The 24,853-nt window shown below is 28.9% G+C and overlaps 1 protein-coding gene across 1 annotated transcript in view; it reads left to right on the forward strand.

Moving 5' to 3' along the window:
* Positions 1-24,853, forward strand: part of LOC107437274 (uncharacterized) — an 87,350-nt gene that overhangs the window by 27,394 nt on the left and 35,103 nt on the right. Inside the window, exon 2 of the mRNA XM_043052336.3 lies at positions 7,878-7,966. Within this exon, the coding sequence (XP_042908270.2) occupies positions 7,909-7,966 (58 nt within the window). The 5' untranslated portion in view covers positions 7,878-7,908. The remainder of the gene's footprint in view (positions 1-7,877; positions 7,967-24,853) is intronic.

Genomic DNA, 24,853 nt, shown 5'->3' on the forward strand with positions numbered 1-24,853 from the left:
TCTCCGTATTGACGTTTTGCGCCATTTTCAGAATAAAGATAGAGAGCCCTGGCTAAAGATAGGCTAAAATTGACCTAATTGTCATGAATAACTGTTGCAAACTCATTTCAGTTATGCAAAAAGCATATTATTTTCAAAACAACATCATTTCATCAACATCATCTTAAACAGCTCTTCACTTATTTTAATGTCTGAATGGCTATTGTGAAATGAATGTTTTTATGCATTATCTTTTTAAAACTTCTTGCATTGCAACTCCAATTCATTTTTATTGTCATAATACGCTACTTCAATGCAATATTCACGTAGCTGTTGCTTATAAAACTTCTTCCATACATTTTTGTACACAGTAAAAAATTACGGTATAAAGTACCAGCACTGTCGGTGCATCATCCGTAAAATCCATTTTTATTGTAAAATATTATAGCATAATTTTTGTAGAAATATTTATTTAATTATAGTGTTTCAGTGATTTTACGGTAATTATTACTATAACTATCTATAACTATCTATTACTATTATTATTACTATCAGATTTTTCATCCCGTAACATGTTACAGTAAAAATGGATTTTACGGTAAAAAGTACCAGAGGCCTGAGTACTTTGTACCTTAATTTGATCCGGAATTTTTTATAGCGTGGACGGTAGTGTATGCTTTTTACAGCAATCTACACTTATCTTTTTCTACTTCTCTACAGGTTTTGCAGTTGGATTTTTGTTTTTGAAAAACTAATTAGAGAGTTTTCCATTTTTTTTGTAATATTACTTTATGTAACTACTTTACCTGCACACCACCTTGTCGCTGATTTGGATTTGAAATTTTAATCAGTTCTATTTCATTACTCTCACATTATTAAAATTATTTTGCTTTCTTTTCATAAAATAAAATTGTTAAGGTTTTAATGTTTTAAGCTCAAAAGTAGCTCGAATCGTTACGTTGAATAAATCTGCAAAGTTAAATAATGTTACATCAGCAAAAAAAAATAATGCAAAATTTCTAGTTGCTTTATATTCATTTCAAATAGTTTTTTATAGGTTAAGGCATGTTGTTCACATAGTTGCCAGAACAGTGTTGAATAATATAACATAGTTAACGAAAGTTTATATTTGGCATAAGAGTGATTTATTGAATATTCACGAATAAAGAATCAAAATTAGAAAAATTTCGTTGTCATGTTAGGCGCTATTGTGCGCACGGATCAAAATGACGATTAAAGTACGCTATATTTTAAATAAAAAGGAAATCTTATACATTTTTCACGAACACAACAAATCGATTTTAATCCCACGATTAACCTCCATTTACACAAAAAGCTAAACTCTCAATGACTCGTTCGAAAAAAGAAATAAATCACTAAATGCCCCGACAGCAAAAATAATATTTCTCCACCAAATCCGTGCAAAGCCGCATAAAGATAAATCGATATCAAAAATCACATCGTTATCAAACAATAATCAGCAAAAAATTTTGTTCTCTCACCTAATTGCCACTCAAAATGGAATTTTTTCGAAACACAAACAAAGAGCGCATTAGTAGTATTCCCCTCTCCATAAAGAACCATAAAAATACCCAAGTTATCATGTATATGCCATGAACTTGAACCGGTTATTTTCTTTTTCTGCAAGTTTGTTTTTCTTAAGTAAGAGGCAGGGTCAACGAGACTTTGCCTGCATCATGGATTAGAGATCCGTTATCCACGATCCTGAACTATCTCGTTAAGAACTGAGAATCATTTAAAAATCATAGAGCAAGGCCAGATTTGCTGTGACCCTTATTAAGGCTAGTTAAACCTTACCCTTACCTCATGTACAGCTCGCATTGATCCTCCTTTTTACCGTTAAGCAACATTTTTACAACTTTAACCTTTTTCCTTCATAACAGGAAAAAGACAATTTTTTTAAGGATTTAATGCGGTATGATCTCATAATTTAAAAGCGCTTGGTGGTAATGGACTTAAAATGAAATGCAGGCATCCGCACGGAACCACTTTAGAGGATTGTTACGTATGTCGTTTATTGTAAAGGGGTGTTACTTCATATTTTTAAAACTATATTTTTTTCCTTCATTGCTTCACATATAAAAAGTGAAGCAATTCTGATAGTTGCATTTAAGGCCCATAAAATATTTCACTTGTGGGATACTTGTATTTGTTTTCCTAGAAACAAATTCGCAAAAAAGCTGCTAACTCTTTTTTTCTTCTTCCAAATTCAATTATAATGAAGGCCCCATATAGTACTAAAGTGAAGTCCTATGTTAATTATATGGCTGTTATAGCTCAAACAAACCATATTAAAGGAAAAACAAATATGTGTTCCATGAATTTTCAAAACTTTTACTTTGATAATGAATGATAAATAAACATTTTTCTTTAATAAAAGAGAAATTCCTCTTATCTTCAGTTTTACTTACAATTCTCATACTAAATATTTCATTAGTACCTATACAGAGAAAAAACAGTATGGTCAAAACTACCAGAATATGGTAAAATTTACCTTGCTTTTGACTCACAATGAGAACACCAAGAAGCACAGTAATTTTTACTAAAGCAATGTCGTAATGATTTTGGAAAAAATTAACAGTAAAACATGGTTTTATAATGTCTGATACAATTTGGTTAATGTGGTATAATTTGAAAATTTTATCATGATATCTTAGAGCATGGTATAAAAACAATTTATTCTGTCAAATTTACTCCTGAGTTTTGAATTTTTTACTAAATGTGCGACAGCAAAAACTATAATTTTCAAAACCAAAATTCTCGGGTAACCTTTAGTGCATGAACGAAACATTACCAAATAAATCGTTTTAATACTGTATACTTTGCGTTTATTACCAGAATTTAATTTTTTTTAATCAGAAATGTCTACAATGCAAATACGACAATTTTACCAGAAATTTCTTCTCTTACTTTCCTGTTTAGAGATGGTAAGGACGTTTTTTGGAAGTACTTTATAAGCTTATAAAATTTACTTTTAAGAGATAAATTTGACATGAATTTCTTTTAAGTACACAAAATTTCCTTATCAGAAAGTATCTAGCGTTTGGTTCTTATTTTACAGACTTTTTAAGTTTGTCAGCATCAAAAACCTTTTTTTCGTAATGCCTTGAAGGATAGAGATAAGTTGATTATTTTTTAATAATTAATTCGTTTGTATTCAATAAATATATTAGTAGATAAGTATGTAAAAAAAACTCTTTTTAAAACTTACATAAATTGAAATACTTAGTAAAAATAAAGAAATTATTTTCCTCTGCATTCGATTGTTTTCTTTGTAATTTTTATCGTAATTCTTTATAAAAAAAAGGGGGGGGGGACTATTTTTTTGCAAATATTTAGTGAGATTTCAATATCATAAAAGTATTTTGATTTAATAGCTAGATTTTTTTTAAGTATATAATTACTTTGTTTAGGTATACAATTACTTAGAAGGTGATTAGTTTATTAAATTTTGGTGAAATTCAACTTTCTTTTTTTTGCCGCCTTATTATCTGAGGATAATGGGTAAAATTTCTTTTAATAGCTATTTTCACTTATTCCAAATTCAACTTCACAAGTTTTTTAAAATTGTTCAATTCTATTCTAATAATAATTATAAAATAAAATTTTGTGGATTTTTTAAAATTTAATTTATTAAGTCGGGGAATAATAAATTATTGCTGCAAGAATGATTTCACTCTCTCTCTCAAAACATTTTTGCCTAATACCAGATTATTGAATTATATTAACAATTACCATATATAACAAACAACACAAATACTGTCTTCCTGCAAGTTTAAATAGTTTTGCCTGTTAGATGATCATTAACTTGATTATTAGATAATTAGTATTCTCTGAGAGTAATGAATTATTGATGCAATAATTATTTCAAGATATTTTTGACCAATAACAGATTATTGAATTATATTAACAATTACAATATACAACAAACGATACAAATACTATTTTCCTGCAAGTTTAATTATTTTTGTCCGTTAGAGGATCATAAACTTGATTTATTAGATAAGGATTATTTATTAGATTCAGCTTCATAACTTTATTTTTTATAATATAAAAATTTGAATATATTTTACTGGCATACAAAATTTTAAGAAGGAGTTCTGATATTTCAAATACGATAAATAAAATAAGAATTTCTTTGTGTGGATATTTAGATAAACAACTATTTAACAAAATACTTCAGCACGCGACTGTGTTAACCGAATTAGCACTCACGGCTGTCAACCCATTTTTAATTAACTTTCAATAAAAAATTTTTATTTTACAGAACACCTCTTTGTCGCCAAGTACACACTTAATCAAAGCGAGTCTAAACGTTTTTTCTTTTCTTTTCGTTGATAGAATTACGGCTCATAGACGGCCACGATTACAGGTGCAGTTTACCAAAGATCGTGATAATCGAATTGGTGTTTCGAGATTAATCATCTCTTTGAAGGGGGCGAGGCTACAATTATAGCTTTAAGTCATCAATCATGTTATTGAATTAAGGCGTCATAGCAGTCATAAAAGCTGTAAAGGGCTGTGGGAGGTACTTTGTGGTTGTTCCCTGTCATCATAGTCTTAAATCTAAGCCAATAACATTGATTACAGAAATCAATTATTGGCTCAAATAAAAGGTTCTGGCTTTATTTACTGTTCCTGACGAGAAATGTCTGAAAAGGTTTCAACAAGTTGCAATTATTGGTGTAATTGTTTCTGAGCATGAGATCACTGTGATCAATTTATGCTATAATTGATTCATAGGGCACTGAAAATGGAATTGGAGAGTTGAGTAGATGAGGATTATAATTTAAATTTTGACGAATTTCAGTAAATTAGTTTTGAATTTTATGAGTTTAAAATAGTAAATAAGAATATGTCTTGTCTTTATTGCGGATCCACAAGTCCTCATTTATGGAAATCCATAAATTCTTTACACTTATTTAACGATATAACGTTCGCGTTTTTGGCGTTTTAATCTGTTTACAAAATCTATGTTTTCTGAGGATACTTGGCGCATGTTTGGTGCCAAATGCACTTGAAATTTTCTTCTATTTTGAAAGCACTCAAAGATTGCTATTTGGTATCTTTATCAGCTGAGGTCTGCGAAATTTAAAAACTTGGTACAGTAAATTAATTTTGTAGATTTAAGTAGGACTGAAACTAGTTATCTCTTGTTTTATGGTTTTAGATTTTTCAATATCTTCAAAAATTATACTTAAAACTTTCTTATAGTAAGCTTTCCATTTATCTTTATTTTTCGATGGAAATAATAGAGTTATTTAAAATTAAGAAACAATGTGGAACAAAACTGAAAACAAAATACTAACAGCTGTTTCATCCACAGAGTCAATTAGTGAATGCCCATATGAAAAGTGTGGTCAAAACTTCCACAATATGTAAAATTTATAGTTTTTCTGGCTCTATGAGAACACCAAAAACTTGGATAAATTTGGTAATCATTTTGCTTTGGTAATAATTTTGTTAAAATTAGCAATAAAATATGGCTTTGTAATATGTGATAAAATTTGGTTAATGTAGTAAAGTCTGATAACTTAATTATGATACCTTTGATCATGACATAAAAACCCATTTATACGGTTAAATTTAATTTTCAGTTTTGTACTTATAGTTAATGTGAGTTAATAAGAACTATAATTTTGAAAACCAGAATTTGAAAACCAGAATTTTTCCGATAAACCGGTACCATATGAACGGAGAGATTACCGAATAAATGGTTTAATTACCGTATACTTTAATTTTATTACCAAAAAAAAATTCTTTTTCCTTAAAAAACGGAGATATCATTACAATACAGTACGGTAACTTTATCAGAATTTTGTTCTCCTTGCAGTGTTTTGATATTATTTACAAAATAGAAACAACTGTTTTGTCTCATTTTTAATCACTCACGGTTACAGTCGAATAGTGCCTTTTCATTTCGTGTTTAAAACGCTACAAATTAACTTTTATCCTTCACGCATTTAAAGATTAAAAATAAAATTTGAAAGATGATCTATAACGTAGTGCTATGTTCCTGAGCTGCATGCGTATAATTATGTAACGTAGCCATGACACGTGACAAAGTTTTTAGACAGCATGATGAAGAGTTAAACATTATGGCAAGGGGAGAGAGGATCTGAAAAACTGAGAGAAAGTGTGACTTCACATATGGACAAGTCATATTCTGTGCGATTTTGCTGTAGCTTTAATAAAGTGCGAAATAAAACCTTATTTCTATCAAGTTGAACTACATTGCTTAAGAAATTTTTTTTTTATTACCGTCGTTGAACAGCCGACCCATTTTTTCGGGTTTACGACTGCTAATGTTCAATTCCGTAGCCTTGTAAGTTTGAACCCAATCCGGAAGACAAGGGAACTCGTGAATCAAGTATTGGGAGAAATCTGCCTAAGTGGAAGACTTTTTTAAAGGAACTAACCCGCACTTGCATGGAAAGAAAGACCACGGAAACCTCCCATGGTTTAGCCTGACTGCAAAGGGACTGTTAATATATAATCAGTCTACCACTGGGGATATTTTCCCGTCAGCACTGTGGTTGGCACGAGCCGAATGCGGATTCGTATCGACCGAACACGGTTCACTTCATTGGAAAGCGAACGCTCTATCCCCTGAGCCATCGCGGCTTTTAATCAAGTTTAAGAAGGATTAATTTGTTCTATAACATTGCTGAATTTGGCACCATAATAAAGTGTAACAAATTTAAATGGTATTATGGTTCAATTGGCCAGAAAGTTTCGACTTGACGGAGTAAAAAATTTCGTGTTCTTTAAATTAAATTAACGAATTTATGAAAAATTTTTTTTTACTTAATCTCCAATAAATTAATCTTATTATTATTTGGAATTTGTAGTTTTAAAAAGCATTATCTTCATTTTAATTTGGAAGATAATCCCACTAACCATAATATAAATATGTAAATATTATAAATATACAAATATATAAATATATTCATATCGATGGAATCGTTGCTCTGTATCCTGGCTCTTTCTATGAATTTTTGCATCTTGATATATTTTAGCAAGTATATATTCTAGAAATAAGGATATGAAATTTAAGTAATTAATGTTCATGAAAAAAGGAATAAAAAACTAAAAACTACTTTTAATCCTGCCCTTCATAGTTCGTTTTATAGTTTTGTTATGATGGTAAAAATTATTATAAAATTTTAGTTCGTGATTTTTGAAAGATGTTTGTACAAATAATTTTACAAATTAACTTTATGTATTCTTAATGTTATTCAAATATATACCTTCATTTTAAATAAAATTTGTTTATAATGTTGTTTGTGAAACTAGAACTTAACTTTGATAGATACATAGTTAGGTTTAATGATTCATCGGCTTTCAAAACATTTTATGTACGAATATACGAAATACGATGCATTACATTTACTCATCAAGTACCTCTGCATACTAAAATGTGAATGTGATAGAAACAAATGTTATTAAATGTGTGGATATATCTAGATTACCATTGGAATATGTACTTGGTGACCAAGGGGGTACATATGACTCATTTTTAGTATGAACCATAAACTAGAGAGATAGGTATCTTCTTAGTATGACTCATCTTTGTAAGTCGTATACCTCTAAATAATCAGTCCTATGAAACTTAATGAATAACTAAGGCTAACCTTGTATCTGATAAACTGAAAATTTCGGTTTACCAAGACAACAAATTGCATCTGTTGCATTTGATATTTTACTACATTTGTTTCTTCTTATTTCTTCTTGTTTCTTCTTTCACTGAAAGTGACTAATAATTAAAGTTAAAATGTTTAATAAATCGAAAATGATTATTCCATGATGTCAATTTATATTAAAGTGAAAAAAGGAGTAAATAAAATAAAATGTTTTTTTCTTTTTGTTTATTTCAGAAAGAAATCCTAAGTAACTCAAAGTCTAAATATGAATTTACTCTGGAGTCTGTGCGGACTCGTCCTGCTCGTCATAGCAACAGTTGAAGGTAATGATATCAAATTAAGTGTTTTTTTCCTCATTATTTTCACCATTAGATATTTTGGAGCTTTTTAATATCATTTAACTTTTCAATTTATAGTTAATCTCTTGCTTACTAATGCTTTTTGAATCGTTTTCCCAGAAAGAAACATTTGATACAAAAATCGTTATTCTTAAAATAGATCCCATCCGTATTATGCTTATTGATTAATGAGCTGTGAATCATTTCAATGATTGATAAAGGCTAAGTTTACCATTATATGTGACGTTCAGAATTATCCCTTAAAGTTTCCTCTTTTGCTAAATAGTTTTAGTTTTAATTATCTTCTTTGGTAACAATTAGCTTGATAGAAAAATGAAGGATCTCTTGCTGGGATGATTTTCGACTTACTTTTGAATCTTTTTAATTCGAAGAAAGAGGTCAAGAAAAAAATTGACAATTCTTTCGCTGTTTTTTGTTGTTGTTGTTGTTGAAATTTTTGAATAAGAATTTAAAAAGTGAAACTATTCATTTTGCCTTCATGAATCGGTGGTTATCTTCGGGAGGATCCACCTGAAAATATATGTTGTGTCAACAGAAGTCGATTTGGATGAAAGGTTCAGAATTAAAAACAATTACGTGCTTCGAAAACTACGAAACCAAAAGCCTGCTACCAAACAACTGATTATTTCCCTTTAATTAGTCAGAGATCAATATTCTTCAATATTTTATTCCTGGACAATCTATCATTTCTCCTTTTGTTAATATCACCAGACATTTAAAAATGATTACAAGATAAAATACAATATATAAGATAACATATCTGTACTGGTAATGTTATCCAATGAACATATTTGTCATGGATTTGCATATCATATTATTCAAATTTTTAACAAAAACACTATGGTTAAGGTATCTGACTCAAGTGAAAACAAGATTTTGGACAAAATTTTCGAAATTGCGTGTATTATAAATTCAGAATCTCTGTAGTCATAGCTTTCTAAAAATAGTTTACTTTTGTTTGTTCTTCAATTATTTACGAAGTTATAAAAATTTTTGTGCAAGGTGATAACAGTTTATAGGTAGAAGGTATAACCTGTAGTGAAATTTTTGAACTATTAAAGCAATGCTTAAAAAATAAAACTCAATATCTAAGACAGCATATCAGCCGGAAATGGCTAATTTACAATCCAACGGCCTTTCATGACTTGCTCTCTCTTTTTTGTTTTAGACTTTCTCTTGGCTTTAGTTGGTCGCAATTATAATGCAAGCTTTTATTTATTTTAAAATGCGTTGCCTGAACTTGTTGCTTTTAACCTCTTACCTGAACTACAAAAAAAAAATAATCAAGAATCAAGTTTTTTTTTATTCAAAAAAATGCCAAACAGAAGAGCAAGCCGCAGGATTGAAAAATCACGACAGGCTAGGAGTTGATCAAACGCACAGTTCTGTCTCACATTTCCATAATATGTAATATTTTTCTTTATATAAATATAAAAAAAATTGTTTCAAAGTGGACCTCAATATCCGAAATGATATATCCGTTATCAAATGAAGAGTTTTATCATGGATTCGTAGAACATGTGATAAAATTTTTTTTACAAAAAATAAAATGCATGAAAAATAAAGCAAACTATCTAAGGTAACGTATCTGATCTGGTCATGTTATCAAATCAAACAGTTTTGTCATATGTGCGCATAACATGTAATGAAATATTTTTTTAACAATAAATAATGTAAGAAAAGTGGTTAAAAATGAAGAGCAATATCGGAGATTACATATTTGGTCTAGTTTGCGTCACAAGTGAGCAACAGAGCGGAATAGAGTTGAACTTGGCCCTGAGACATACAAAAATGACAAACTCGAAAATACATAAAAAGTTGTGGAAAAGAAGCTTAGTGCAAAGTTTAACTGATCCAAAAAAACTGTCTTTTTTTTCTGGTGGCATAATTTTCTCAATCAGTCTAAAATCGTTAGGGCAACGGGTTTTTCGGAATTCAGAATGAAAAATCCACGTAAAAAAACTTATTATAATTTTTCGAAGCCTTGATTTAATTTCAATAACGCATATCCTTATCGGTAGATGAAAATAAAAACAAAATATTTCTTTAAAAAATGTTTTTAAGTTAATTTTTATTTAGTAATTAAATTAAAAATTAGAAAGTGAAAGAATTCTTCTGAAAATAAGTGCAATACGCATATAAACATAACTAATGTCTTTCTCTGAGGAGAAAAGTATGGTTGAAACTATCAGATATGGTTAAGATTTTGGTAAAGTTAACAATTAAATATAATTTTATAAGCTGCGACAAAGTTTGGTAAGTGTGGTATAATTTTATAAATGTGATAAAATTTTGTAATTTTATCATGATAGCTTAGAGCATGGTGTAAAAAGAATTATTAGATTAAATTTAATTTTCAATTTTGTTCTTGTATTAAATGTTTGGTAATAAGAACTATAGTTTTGAAAGCCAAAATTTCCAGTAAACCGTTACCATATGAATTGAAAAATTCCCAAATAAATGGTCTAAATATGGTATATTTTGGTTTGAATTTCCAGAATTATGGTTATTTTTACCGGAATCGTCATAACAATTTATTATTAGAGGGAAATGATCATTTTGATAAAGATAATTTTATATTAAGAGCTTTAAAAATGAAAGGAGGTTTCTTAATGCGCACTCAAATTGTAGCTGCACACGATGGTTTATAATTTTTTTTTCGTAAAGCAATGCATGCAGAATTATTCTCTTCGATTAAACTTTTAATATCTGAGCAGCTAGAATAAAAACCTCGACAGCTCCAGTATGAAATCTCTTAAATTATTAGAGCTCTTTCGATAATCCTTATTAATTATTACTATTAGTCACTATCTACGACCTATTTCCTATTCAAACTAGCAGGATTTTAACTTTTTCTTACCTAATTTAAATTTTTTTTTAAAATTCTTTTTTGAAAAAATGTCTTCTTTATAATATGGAGCTCATTTTATGTCCTTTTTTCCAAAGTAAAATAAAATTTAAAAACTTTTTCGTTATGAAGTAAATTATTTCTTGAACTGTACGACACTAATCTTTTCATAAAATGGAACTTACTTTTTATGCCCTAAGTGTTTTAAGCAGTAAGACGTTCCGGGAGGTCATTTTTTCCCAAACTCATTTTTTACAATGGAGATTTCGGAATTGAGTTAATTAATATTTTTTTCCCTGTTAAAGTATTTTAACTCAAACTAGTAAGGAAAGATTTGATATTTAACGCAAATGTTTATTTATTTAGTGTCATTAAGGTATAATATATTAAATAGGCATAATATCTAGTTTAAAAAAAATCCGTTTCTTAATTTGGAATTAACCTATTTCAGTCGGAGTGTCTTATTTCCCATTCCGGAAGACATTAATTAATTTATTTTCGAACACTGTGGGAAAATTTCTTTATTTTCTTAAAAGTGTCGATATTTATAGAAACAATTCTCACAAAAAACTTCACGATAGAGAGCAAGCAGTTACGGAAGAGTATAGTAAAGGTTACGGCGTGCCTAATTACTTCACGGATCATACAGTTGTATTTAATGAAATCCTAAACAACCTACAAAAGAATGGACAGTGAAAATTTTCTAATTTAAAAACGATTACGAACTGTGAAACTTTTAACTAAATCTAGTTAAGAATCATTGGTTGCAACAACTTAAAACAAGAATTCGTTGCAAAAGAGTGGACAGCTAATTTCTGATTCAAAATCTTTTGTATACATCAAAGATACAAACACAGAAGCTAGTTAAGGATCATTAAACGCAGCAAAGAGCAACAAGCTATCGTTTCAAAAGGCTGGACTGTCCAAAAACTTCTAATTCCAAAGCGACGGTGCTTTACGAACGCGCGTTCCTAATTTAAAGAAAAGCAATTCGTTACGCTTAGCTCTTCTTGTCCTTTGTCACATTTACCCGGAAGCTTTCTTTTTGAAAACAAAACTTCGCCACAAGAAGCTTCATTGCCAAACATCAGTTAATTCATCAACAAACTTGAACAAATAAGATGTTTTGTTGACTTCTTCACTTCGGTTCTTCTCTTTACATTCGTTGCGCAAGAAGTATTTCTTTCAACGTTTTTGTTCTAAGGCCACAGAGATCGCACTCTCTTCGCTGTCTTCCCTTCGTTTATTTTATGCGGTTAACTTTTTTGATGCCGTTAACTGTTCCAACACTGAACAGCAGGTAAACTTCCCGCATTCACACCATGAACTTCTCATTACCATCATTTTTCATTTCTAACCTCTCATTGTGTTCTCTGAGGTTGTTCCTTTTTAATTTTTTTCTTCTTCTTATATAATGTGCTTTTAGAAATACAATAGATATAAAATAACCCAGGTTAAAGCTAAAAGTGAATAATCGGGTGCAATAATTTGATTGGAGTAACGAGAATACATAAAATATGCTATTTTGTTCACTATCTAGAAAATATGGTTGTTATAATTTAGGACGGAGAGCTGACGAAAATTTGGGCCCTTTAATGTTAATTTGCACTTTTTGGCACAGCGCCACCATAACTATTATTTCTGAAGAATTGCTCCTTTGGATTTTTTTCCTTTTAAATTACGTAAATTGAATCGGAGTAAAAATCTGTATACTTTACAATTAAAAGTTTTTTTAATTATTCGTAAACTAAATAAAATAAATAATTATAAGAAATGTTGTCTATATGGTTACATTTAATCCTTAGATAAACAAGTTTTTTTATTTTCTTTATTAATTCTGGTTTTATGACAAATTACTCAAAAAGTAATATAAATATTTAGAAGTTCAAACTTTCCATAGATTTCCTGAACTATTGGCACCATATTTTCCAAATTGTGGCTATTCTCAAGGTCTTGAAGGTCGAGAATCCAAATCGGTCGAAAAAAGGGCATTTTTAATCAAAGAAAGAACGTTTTCGTGTCTGTTTTCACAACTTAAGATCATCATCTTTGCAAATTAATTTGTATTTAATGTTTAATTTTCGAAACCATGACAATTGAGTTCTGCGCTGTTAGAATTTTAATTCCAGAATGATAACCAGTAGCAGTCTGTCCATCGAACCGCAAGTTTACGGTTAGGAGCATTTTTTTTTTTTTTTTACCTTTACGGTTTTAAATCGTTTGCAACTGGTATGATCAAAAGAACATAAATAAAAAAAAACGTACGGTTTCGTAACTTTCACTCCTAACATGGTTTCAAAAACGTAAAAATTTAATTTAACTGGATATTAGAGTTAGATTATGTAAGGCTTTTGAATAGATAATGAACTTTGGAGTTTGGTTCTGGTTGAATTGTGTTATGTCCAATGAATCGTAGAATGAGACTTAATAAGTTTATATAGTAGTGTCATGCATCTTCAGAGATGGGAAAGGCTAGATTTTTTTTTGTTAAGCTCTGTGGTACTGTCATCTAAGCGAGAATTAAAGTCCAAGGTCTCACTGGACACTGGAAACTTCTCATGTGTTGAAGAAATGGAGGAAATATTGTGGTGCCAAAGCTGGTATTTAAACCCTTGTTTAGCCGGTCATGAGATTAACAAATTAGCCCTCTTAGCTTACGTATGAACCTCACTACAAGGAACTAAGTAGCTTTATAAGGTATTCCCCACAGATTTATCACTATAAGATTAGTAGGCTTCCGATGATGAATTTGTATTCCTTATGACACGGGCTTAGCTTTTAGCTTTCAAAGAATGTGTACTCGTTTCTCATTGTCTGTGAGCCTAGTTGGAGAGCATAAAGGTCTTGCTGTTTAATCGTATTAAGTGAAAACAGTTAATAAATAGTTTTTCGCACAGTTGACTTATTGAATAGCATGTTTCTTATGGTTATTTCTGAATAGGTAAAATGTGGTAAAATAGCAAATAAATTATTATTTAATCATTTTTTCAAAAAATACACGTAAACGTATGATAATTTGTTCGAAAGCTATTTTAGAAGACCGCTTTTTTTTCTCACTGTATAAATATCTTAATTTAGCAATCTGATTTGAACATAATTTTTTTTTGTCTGCACTACACCTTTTAAACAAGCCTACCTTTCGCATGCAAACACAACAATGAATTATCACTATCAGCAAACAACCGCATTCCTGTCTAAGAAGCGTTTATAAAAAAAAGTTGATGGAACGTTTTGCTATCGTTGCCAATCTCTAAAAATATTCTTCCATCAATTAGTCGAATAAATATGGAAACTTTTTTTATTTGTTCTATTCATTTCAAGGTCAATTCTTCTAGAGATGTTCGTGAGCGATTTTATTATTGCTTTTTTCCCCTTATTTCTGTTATGCACAATCCCAACAGCTTCGAAAGTGTAGATACGTTCCTCACGTATTTTGAGCAGATTATATATTTTAGTTCTTCAAACTATCTCCAAGTTTATAAGTGTCTTAAGAGATGTGATTACAAGAGATTTCCTCTTACAATGTAAAATAAAACATTTCCTTGAAAACAAAAACGATTTATTTTTCCGGTTTATGTTTTGTAAAATGAAGTTAAAAGAATAAATCGACAGGAAATACTAAATAGAAATCGTAATGATCGTTCCAAAATTGAAGGTTTGAGAGTCGCTTTCAAAAGATTATTAACATGATAGGGTGGAGCTACAAAATATGTTCGATTACCGCTATCGAAATACTTTAGTTCTATTTGTTATTATATATTTTTTTATTATGATTTACCATAGCTCTCTCTATATCAGACAGGAAGTTTCTTTTAAATTTCAAATCAGAATGTATAAGCCTAAACTCTCGATCATGTTGAAAACATTCATTGTTGGCGAATCGGTGTTTGTAATTTAACGTACATTCAACCAAAACGTAAATAAAAAAATAAATAAAATAATCTGCACAAGTATGACTGAAATGTAAAGCTAAAGGAAATGATTGTGATTATTATCATTCCTTTTATTTTTTTATTTTATTTATTCATTTTATTTATTTTGGAATTTCAGCTGCTTGTTCTCTTACACAATATTAAAAAATACCTTGTTTCGTACTTTTCATAAACTTTATTGTTATAAATGGAAAAAAAAATGAAAGTTTTTTCTCTTTCTTCCCTTTTTTTAATTTCCTTATCATAGTGTCTAGAATAGGGTGTAAGGAAACCGTACCGTATCCAGGGGTTTGGAGAGCAAAGACTTTTTTTAAAGAAGTTATGATTTTTTTTAAACCTATAATTAAATTTATATCTAATTAATATATATATAATCAGTATTTAATCAAATATCGATTAATTATTTAAAACTTCGTTTACTTTTATGTAAAGTTAGTAAAATGCGAGGACTAAAACAAATTTACTCTTTTTACTAACAATATATTGAATGATTAATGGAAAGGGTAAGCATTTATACAAAATTGCAATAGTATTTCGTATCGAATCCTTTAATTTGAAAATAATAATCAAACCCTGATAACCATTCTCTATGTTTATTTCCGATCTTTTCCATTTTCATTTCAAACGGAAACCATAATGCAGCTTATTCATTTTCAGCCTATGCATGCACCAAAATCAAATTTTGAACTAAACTAGATGCCGCTGCAGACCTGTAAATTCAACTGTCTAACATGAAACTTAATTTTAAGACTAGTATTGTTAAAACGATCAGATGAAAAAATTCCATGCTTCGCCTTAAATGTTTGAAAAATAAATAATAGTCTTTCGTTGATTAATTTGCTTACAATTACCAATCATTTTTATTCTATTTGTTGGCAAAGCCCTTTAACTTGTCATTAGCAAAAATAAAGTGGATCATTTAATGTTCCAGAGCAACAAAAATAAATAAATAAACAACTTGGGAATTTCTGGTTTAGAATATTGCAAAGCGTGTTGCACAGTAAAAAATTCCAAATCAAATTACGGTATTAAGTATCGGCACATCATCCGTGAAATCCCTTTTGCCGTGAAATCCCCTTTACCGTAAAATCCCTTTTACAGTAAAATATTTGACCGTAATTTATACAGTAATATTTATTTAATTAGAGTAATTCAGTGATTTTATGGTGATTATTACTGTAAAAATTATAGTATATCAGATTTTTTGTTCTTTAACAGTTTCCGGAAAAAATGAATTTATGGAAATAAGTACTGGCAGCTTGAGGGCCGATCATTTTAACTGTAATTTGATACGGTGTGAGTGTGATGTATTTTTTACAGTGTGAGTCACTTTCTAATTTTTTGAGAAATATAAAAAATTAATAAATCTGAAAAATATTCCGAGTTTATTTCAAACAATTTAACTCTAAATGAAATTTTTCTTTATTCTTTTAGGAAATTAAATTCTTTAACTGATAAAAGGTGGTTCACTATACTTTGACTTGTGGAACAGTTTTTCCCATGCAAAAATAAGAATATTTTTTCTTTTTATCTTATATTAATTTTTATTGTTGAACATGATTATTAAGGAGTTTTGAAATCAAATTCCATGTGAACATAGTTCAGAATGCTGTACTTCAAAAATACGTAGTTATAAACTTTCATTTTTGGATAAAAGAGCTTATACAATTCAAAGAGCGGCAATTATGTAAGTAGAAAATTCCGAGGAAAACAATTTATATAATCTAATAACATTTGTGATTGTTTTATCATAAAAGTTAAATTTTAGCTGAAAATGGGGTATTTTTGGAGCACTTTATTCAATATTTTAGAGATATTATCGTCAATTTTTTATTTTATTCCTAGATTTTTATTAATATCTCAATAGTCGTGGAAATTCTATATTTTAGGTACTAAGTAAAAATATTTTTGAGACTCTTTTTATCATGTGAAAACCCTAAATTTAAAACATTCGTTTCTTATTTGAAACGTAATTTTGACGGTTTCTTTGTTTTGCGTTATAGGTAGAGGATGTTCCAAATAAAATTAAATTCCAAATAAAATATGATAAAAAAGAAATGGAATATAAAATGAACAAAATATTAAGAAAGAAAAAATTTATTTTTTAATATTTTTTAAGCAGAGCTCACGACATTCCAAGGAAAAACCAAAAATAGTATTTCATAGTTCGAATTTAAAGTAACGGATGAAATGCGAAACTGAGAAACAACTCAACAGAGCTTATTATTCCGCTATAAAATTACATAAGCAAGTGAATTCGTGACGTTATTTATCACTTTGCCAATGAAAGTCAAAGAATTCATGCATTGGCTATGAATCGTTACAAATTATTGCAAATTTATACAGATTTTTCTCCTTGACTTAAAAATATAAAATTCGTTGGTGAGAATTAAAAAGGACAGTCAAGGGAATAAATAACGACTTTCTTTTTATTAAAAACAAAACAATGTAGCGAATAATTTTCAATCATTTATGTTAATGTTGAAGGCAGATGTAGGAAGAATCTTTAAAAATAGATTGATTTTCGCAGATTACTGAGAGAAAGAAAGAAATTATCATTACATTTATTAAGAAACGGATTAAGTAAAATAAATTACTTAAATGATATAAAATATATTATGCTAATTCTAATGCACAAAAGATCTAACTTCAAAAATCATATTTGAATGCTTATATCTGAGAAGCTCACATTTATCGAATTCACATGGCAAGAACAACACTTTTCTAGAGACTTCCGACTGAGATTATCTAGAAAAAAAATATTCCAACCACACATCGCATAAATTGAAGAAGAATAAAAAAGTAAAAGGTTGCAACTCATATTTCTGGTTTTAGAAGAACGACTGTATAATAGATGCATTGTAATTTTGTTCTGAATGAATAGGTTAGGCTTAACGACTAACTGAGGAAATGGATTATTGAACATCATTTTTAAAAATAATAGGAAAAAAACATTTCCTTTTTAAAAAAACAATGTTTCACATTTGACCACAGAAAGGTTAGAATAATTTAAAAATTCTTACTAAAATTTATTTGCTCGACGAGATACTTAAAAGTCCCACCTTTATATTTATATTCTTTTCTTCGACACGAAACAATTCAAGAGGCGTGATTAAAACTAAGAATACACCCTCATTTTTTCTAATCGAACAGAAAAATCAGTAAAGGAAACATAAAAGCTGCTATCGTCCAGCCCCAAGAAGATGGTACATTGTCCATTCAAAGACTCTTCGCCGATAATTCTAGAAGATCACCATAAGAACTTCGGATTTAACAGGACATCTTCCTACGCCTTGAAAATCGTGTGCACCTCATACTAGTTTTACAACATTATAACAACCCGTGTAATCTGTAATGAAAAATTCCAGTGCTTAGCACTTTATTTCGTGTGTAATGGGAGTGACGTTCTGAAAGAGATATTCGTTTCGCTACGCTAATTTTTCTTTTGTGTTTTAGCGTGAGGATTTTGAGACACGATTTTTTTTTTGTTGGTGTCTGAGATAGAAAATACGATGAGAGAAAGAGTACAATACCTTTGTTTAGGAAAACTTCCGTGTCCCTTAATTTTCTTATTTTTTTCCCCTTTGACTATTAACTGGAGCATTACAGGTTGACCTTGATTTCTCTTTTCTACGGGTGATGTTGTACTGGTAAGACACGCACACACAAGTGCATATAATTTTGTTCTGTAACATGTATTTTTCGGTGAAGGGGCCCAGTGGAGAGAAAAATTACAATCCCACACACGGAATGAATTCTACTTTTAGTGATAGTTACAAGGATGAGTAAAAGTTTAAATGTCTGGGAGTTTTCTAAACTTTTTCGTGGTTTTAAAAATTGAAGAAATTTCGAAAATTCCTAACGTAATAGAGTCTGCGTAACTTGACCTCGCGTTGGTGTTTTGAGAAAAATTGTAAGGTGCATCACCACGTGCAACAGAAATAAATTTTTTTCTGAAATTTTTCATGGCTTCAAAAATTGAGAAATTTTGGAAACTCCTAACGTAATAGAGTGCTCGTAACTTGATCTCATCTGCTACGCGTTGTTGTTTTGGGAAAAATTGCAAGGTGCATCATCACACGTTACAGGAATTATTTTGAGAACATTACATACTGGTTGAAAAATTAACAAGTATGAATAGCTTCAAAAATTTAAGTTGGAAAATTAAACTTTTTTGTTCATGAATTATTTCAAAACTAAGGGTTCATTTTATTTATAAAATAATCTTTAGCTGATGTCAAATTTAATTATCTTGGATCTATTATACATTTTCTGGAGGGTGTTTCTTTATTTTATAGATATACACGTAATAAATTCTTCTTTTAGTAAGAGTTATACGAAAGAAAAAAAGCTTTAATGTTTTAAGTTTAAAATTTCATAGTTTGAAAAGTTAAAAAAAATTCGAAAATTTCTAATATAACAGTTAGTTTAATTTGACCTCGTTTAAATCTTATGTGCTTGTAAAAAAATTGGCAAATTAAAAGGAGCAGCATCACACGCTGTAGATTTTGCTTTGAACATGACACGCTAGTTGTAAATTAATCAAGTATGAATTAATTCTAAAATTATGTTGAAGAATAAAATTTCTCATTTTTTGAATTATTTCCAAACTAATTTGTAAATTTTTTCTGTTTAAAGGGGTAATTTTATTTAAAAGAAGTCTTCAGTTGATGTTAAATTTAACTATCTTGGATCTATTGCAAATTTTTTGAACTGAGTTTTTTTGCTTCTTAGATGAACATGGTATTAATTCTCCCTTTAGAAACATTTCCAAAGCAGACAACAAGTTAAAATGTCAAACTTTTTAAAACGATTTTTTTCATGGTTTTTTCGTAAATTCCTACTGTAGTTCTCTGCGAAGTTTGATCTCCTCAGCTACGATTTGGTATTTACAAAACTACATAATTTGTTTTAGAAATTGCAAGGAGCTTAATATGATTACTAATTACACAAGTATGAATTAAAAGAGCAAGAATGCACTAAAAAGGAAATTTTTCCATTTTAGAATATTTTTTTTTCAAAAATAATTTCAAAAAAATTTTATGCGTCGAAGGGGATGCTTTTATTTAAAAAAATGTTCTAATGATTTTGAACTTAACTAGCAGTTGTTTCACGAGCAGTTGTTTCTCGTGCGAAAAGGCTAACAAAGAACATGCTTTTGAAATCTTTTCTTGTAAATAAAATCTTCGTAATACTAAAATTTAATGGAAAACTATAATTTATCTTGCTATTTGAAATTTACGAATCTTTAAAACTACGCAAATGATAAATTTTCTTTCACGCTATATTAAATTAATTTTTCAGTTAAATAATACCCCACAAATATACAATCAATTTAGCTGTTTCAAAATTTGACCAATTACAACCTATATCAGAAAAATGTTCTTAAAAAAGTGTTTTAATAAGCCTTATTTTGCTCAGCAACAAAAGTTTAAATTTTAGAAGAAGACAACTTTTACTCCAGACATATTATTTTTTAAATTCAATTTCATCCTTTTTAATAAAATAAAGCAAGTTTAGAGAATTTTGGAGGAGGCTAATTTATGCAATAGTTAATAATGATTGTGTATTATAACAACAGTTTGTAAGTTACTCAAAATTTTAAATACTAATTAAAACATAACTTATAGAAAATAAAATATCAGCTATCTTACCTTTAAAAATAAGAAAGCAAGAAACAGGCTCATATTTATTGTAAGGATGTTAATTTATGTGGCTATATTTTCTGTATGCTTTTATACAGAGAATTTAAAATGGTTTTAAAATTTCGTTCTTAATTTTACTTTACCTTTTTTTCCTAAACAAAACCGTTGAAATTTTCATTAAGATAAAAATTATAATTTTCTGTAGCATTAGCAAAAGATAAGACTCAGATTGAAACATTGTTTAAAAGCAGTTAAATGTTTACTCCAAAATTTTTATCCCCTTTAAATCAAAGCATTCATTCAAAAATCTCTAGTATTTTGTTATAGTTGGTTGGAAAAAGTTGTTTTTGTCCATTTTGTATTTTTACTGAAGCAATCAAGTTATTTATATATTCCCAAAAAAGTTATTTAACGTATAAAAGTACTTGAACTATAAATACGAAACGAATTTCAATAATAAGGTGCTAAATGGGATCATGTCATCTCCGTACAAATTAAATCATGTTTTGTCTTATCAATTGTACAGTTACAACAATAATTAAGAACGTAAATATGTTTCATTTAGTACCTTATTAAGTTAACAGTGAATTTAAACAATATTGTGGTTCAATATGCTCAAAAATTTCTAACAGAAGCAGGAAAAAAAAATCTCAGTAATACTCATCAGCGTAATTGTTTTGGCGAAGAAAATAATGGAATATCAAATTAAAATTGGCGTAGTCCACTGACATACATAGATGAGATAAAAAAAAAAGATAACATTCGCCAAGATCAATACCAATGGAGATTTTATCAATCACAACAATGGACCTTAATTTATTAAACAAAGAATTCATATTCGGAAGTTTCCCTTGAACTTGAGGCGCGTGCCGTATTGCCATATCTTTTTCAAATAATCGTATGGGACATCTGCAGCTTTTAAAACTCAACTATTCTATTATTAAAAAAAAAACTGCTTTAGAGTCCACCAGGTCTTTTTTCCGTCATACGCAAAAAATTCTAAGAGGAAATAAACCAGATTCAACAAGAGAAAGAGGAATAATTGTCAAAATATGTTATTTCCTTATTTTGTCCACTAAGCAAATCAGTGTGGTTTTATTTGAACAGGGGAACTTTTTTTTGCAATCATGCACAGATAATTTTCCAATTGAAACTAAAAAATACTCTAAATTTGTTTGTGTTGAACGCATATTTCGAAGTAAAAATTATTGATTTCTTCAGCTAAAAGGACAAAACAAAAAAATTTTACTACTGCAAAAATTATTACGAAAATATAATCGAAATATTTCTTTGTTAAGTACTTAAACCTGTCTCTGAAATATATTCGCTCACATTTTTGAAACTAATGTCTCTCAAAGATAGCAAAAGCGTTTCATTTATCCCTAAAATAATTATTTCCAAAATTATATCGCAGAAAGATTTCTGAAAGCATGCATCAATGTATAAATATTTTTCCTATGATATCTTTGTATAAATATCAATTGATCATTAGACCTTGATCATTTGTTCCTTATTATCTAATGAGTATGAAGTTCAAGCGCTAAATGATTTGAAATCGGCTTAATTTAAACAATAATCATGAATAATCAAAATGAGGATTTTTCGTTTATTACTGAATGTTTGTGTTTTTGTGAATGTATTTTTTTATTGTCATTTAATTTATTGCATTTTTTTATTGTCATCTGAGTTGAATTCAAAATTACAAAGCTACGGGGCTGAACATTGGTAGTCGTAAACCCAAATTTAACGACGGTTATAAAATACTTAAAGATAAACTTTGGATTAAATAAATATTTCTGAAAAATTAACTGAGACTTCATCAAATTTATTCTTATTAGTTAAACTGAATATTTATTTTTTTGAACCACATAAAAGCTGTTTTAGTTCTTTTTTTTAATTATAATTTTTATTTTACAACTGTGAGAAACCACTTTTATCATAATTTTTGTACAGTATTTATTTAATGAGTTTACTATCGAAATTATTTTGCTAAAAAACGTGTCTTGACATTATTGACTCAATTTACAGGTAAAAAAAAAAAAATTCATCGAATTCATTTAAAACTCAATAGCCATCCTTGTTCAAATAATCTTATGATGTAAGTAGAGTCCAGAATGGTCCAGTTACCGTGAAAATATAAACAATTTGAGGGGGCAGAAGTCGACATTACGACCGGCGTCGAAAACCTCTATGAGGAAGTAGAGCAAGTTCGGCCAAAGGGATAAGATAAAATACAATCTGGTGGTTTTTCTAAAACTGTTAAGACACGTCTTCGAGATTTATGTTTGCCCCAAAGTTAACTCGAAGAGATGCACAGGTCAGCTTATTCCGTTTTCTGATTAATATTCTATAAAGCAAAAGTTTGTGCCAAAGAAGCTGAATTGTGTGAACCGTCGCTGATGGTTGTTGACAATGCCCGCGGGGAATTATTTTTGTTCTAAACTTGACAAGCACTTTTTTTAAACTTTCACCCCGAAAAACACTGTTTTATATTCAACTCATGCAGTATTTGGTTGTTTTTTTTCTTACATTGCGGAAGGATATGATATCTAAAACAAGAGATTCATAAAGTTTTTTTTTAACAGATCGCTTACATGAAAAAATTCGACGGATTAGTTTTCAGTTACGGCATGCTCTTATCGAATCGAACTTTTCACCTACTATTTGTATTACATTTGTTTAAGAGCTACCCTTTTGCTTTTATCACGTTTTTGTCTTTTGATGATAACTGTTATTTTTTTTAATTTCAGATTTATGTTCTTTAAATAATATATATTTGATTTTAAACTCATCCTTTTAAAGTTATTTAACTGGATCAACCTGGCATGCTTAATTGTTTTTGATAACACTAGGGAACAATTTTCTGTCGCACATATACAGATACTTGATCTTGCCTAATTTGGGTGTGGGGATTTCAAATCTGAAATTAGTTTTACTCCTAAGGCTGTAGATTCTTTTTAAAACGAAATTTTTAGTCTAGTTTTTTTTTACCGAAATGAACAAATTTAAAAACTTTATGTATGACAGTAAATGTTGTGACAAACTTCTAAGGGAGTTAGATTTAAGAATTTGAATTAAAATTGTATAATTAAAATTGCATCAGAATTAAAATTGCATAAGAACCTCATGACCGAAAATGCCGCCATATGCCGGTAGAGGCGCTTCCTTTTTATAACCTGATCAGAAACACACAAAACTGTTCATAATGAGGAAGCGCCCCTAAGACATTTCCGACCTATAAGACGACATAAAAGCCTAAAAGCGCCTATAAGACGACATTTCCGGGCAGGAGTTCCTATGCAATTTTAATCAGGATGATGTGCCCAAACTCCTCTAGAGGTTTGGCGCTTAATCTTGTACATTTTGACAAAAAAATTGGCTAAAAATGACATTTAAGAAAACTGTAACTTGGAGAAGGAAGTTGATTGCAGATTTGAGATTAATAACGTGGAAATATCAAAGATCAGTTAAAAAATTCTTATACAACAGAAATTTTAAAAAAATTGTTCGCTAGAGTAATTCATTTATGAAAATAAAAAATAAATAAATTTATAGATAATACCAAATTTTTAACAATATCAAAAAATAAGTCCGACAATTTGCTCCCATTTCTGAATAAGAACTTATATCCATTGTAACTTTGAAAAATCGCCAAATTCATTGAAAAAAAATTAGGAATTTTCAATTAAATCAAAAATGAATTGCAATTCACTATATCTTGATTTTAAAATTATGGCTTAATCAAGCTTCTTTTTTTTTAAAAAAAAATTGTTTTTAATCTTTTTAGTTATCTGATTGTAACACTCGAGAAATACAGAAGCGTAGGTCTATTTTTCAATATTTTAGGATTTTTATTAATGTTCGTGAAATAAATATCATTGTATTTTTTTAGTTACTAAATTTATTGGTTTCTTTTTTTCTAGAGATTTTTGTAGTAAATGTGAAGTATTATTTATGAAAAGGACAATAATCATGTATATCTTTATTTAATTTTAAAGTAAAATGCACGACATTACAATCCATGCTACTCGAAAAATATCCAAACATCATGACAGCATTTGCTATTCATATTTATATAAACTTTTGAGTGAGTTACGGCTTACAATGAACTTACTGTAAAATCAATTTTAAATAATAAAAACTGAAACATAATACTTATTTTGATTACTCTAAAAGAATTGGATTCAAAAATATTGTTTTCAGTTCTGCTCTGTTCACTTTTTATTTAAAATAGAATTATTGAGCTTACTCTCCCTGCAAAAACAGCTGTTAAAAGGTAAAACGAATAACTGTAAATTTTTTTTAATGTTTTTAAACCACAATCCTATATTTATGTCAATTGAAACAAATATAGTATCTAAGAAAATCCTAGATAGAAAGAAAAAAATATAAACTGGATTAATGTGTGCATTTATTCTTTGTAGCT

This window comes from Parasteatoda tepidariorum, chromosome 8, assembly GCF_982258835.1.
Source record: "Parasteatoda tepidariorum strain Cologne lab strain chromosome 8, Ptep-v5.0, whole genome shotgun sequence".
NCBI classification, from domain to species: Eukaryota; Metazoa; Arthropoda; class Arachnida; order Araneae; family Theridiidae; genus Parasteatoda; species Parasteatoda tepidariorum.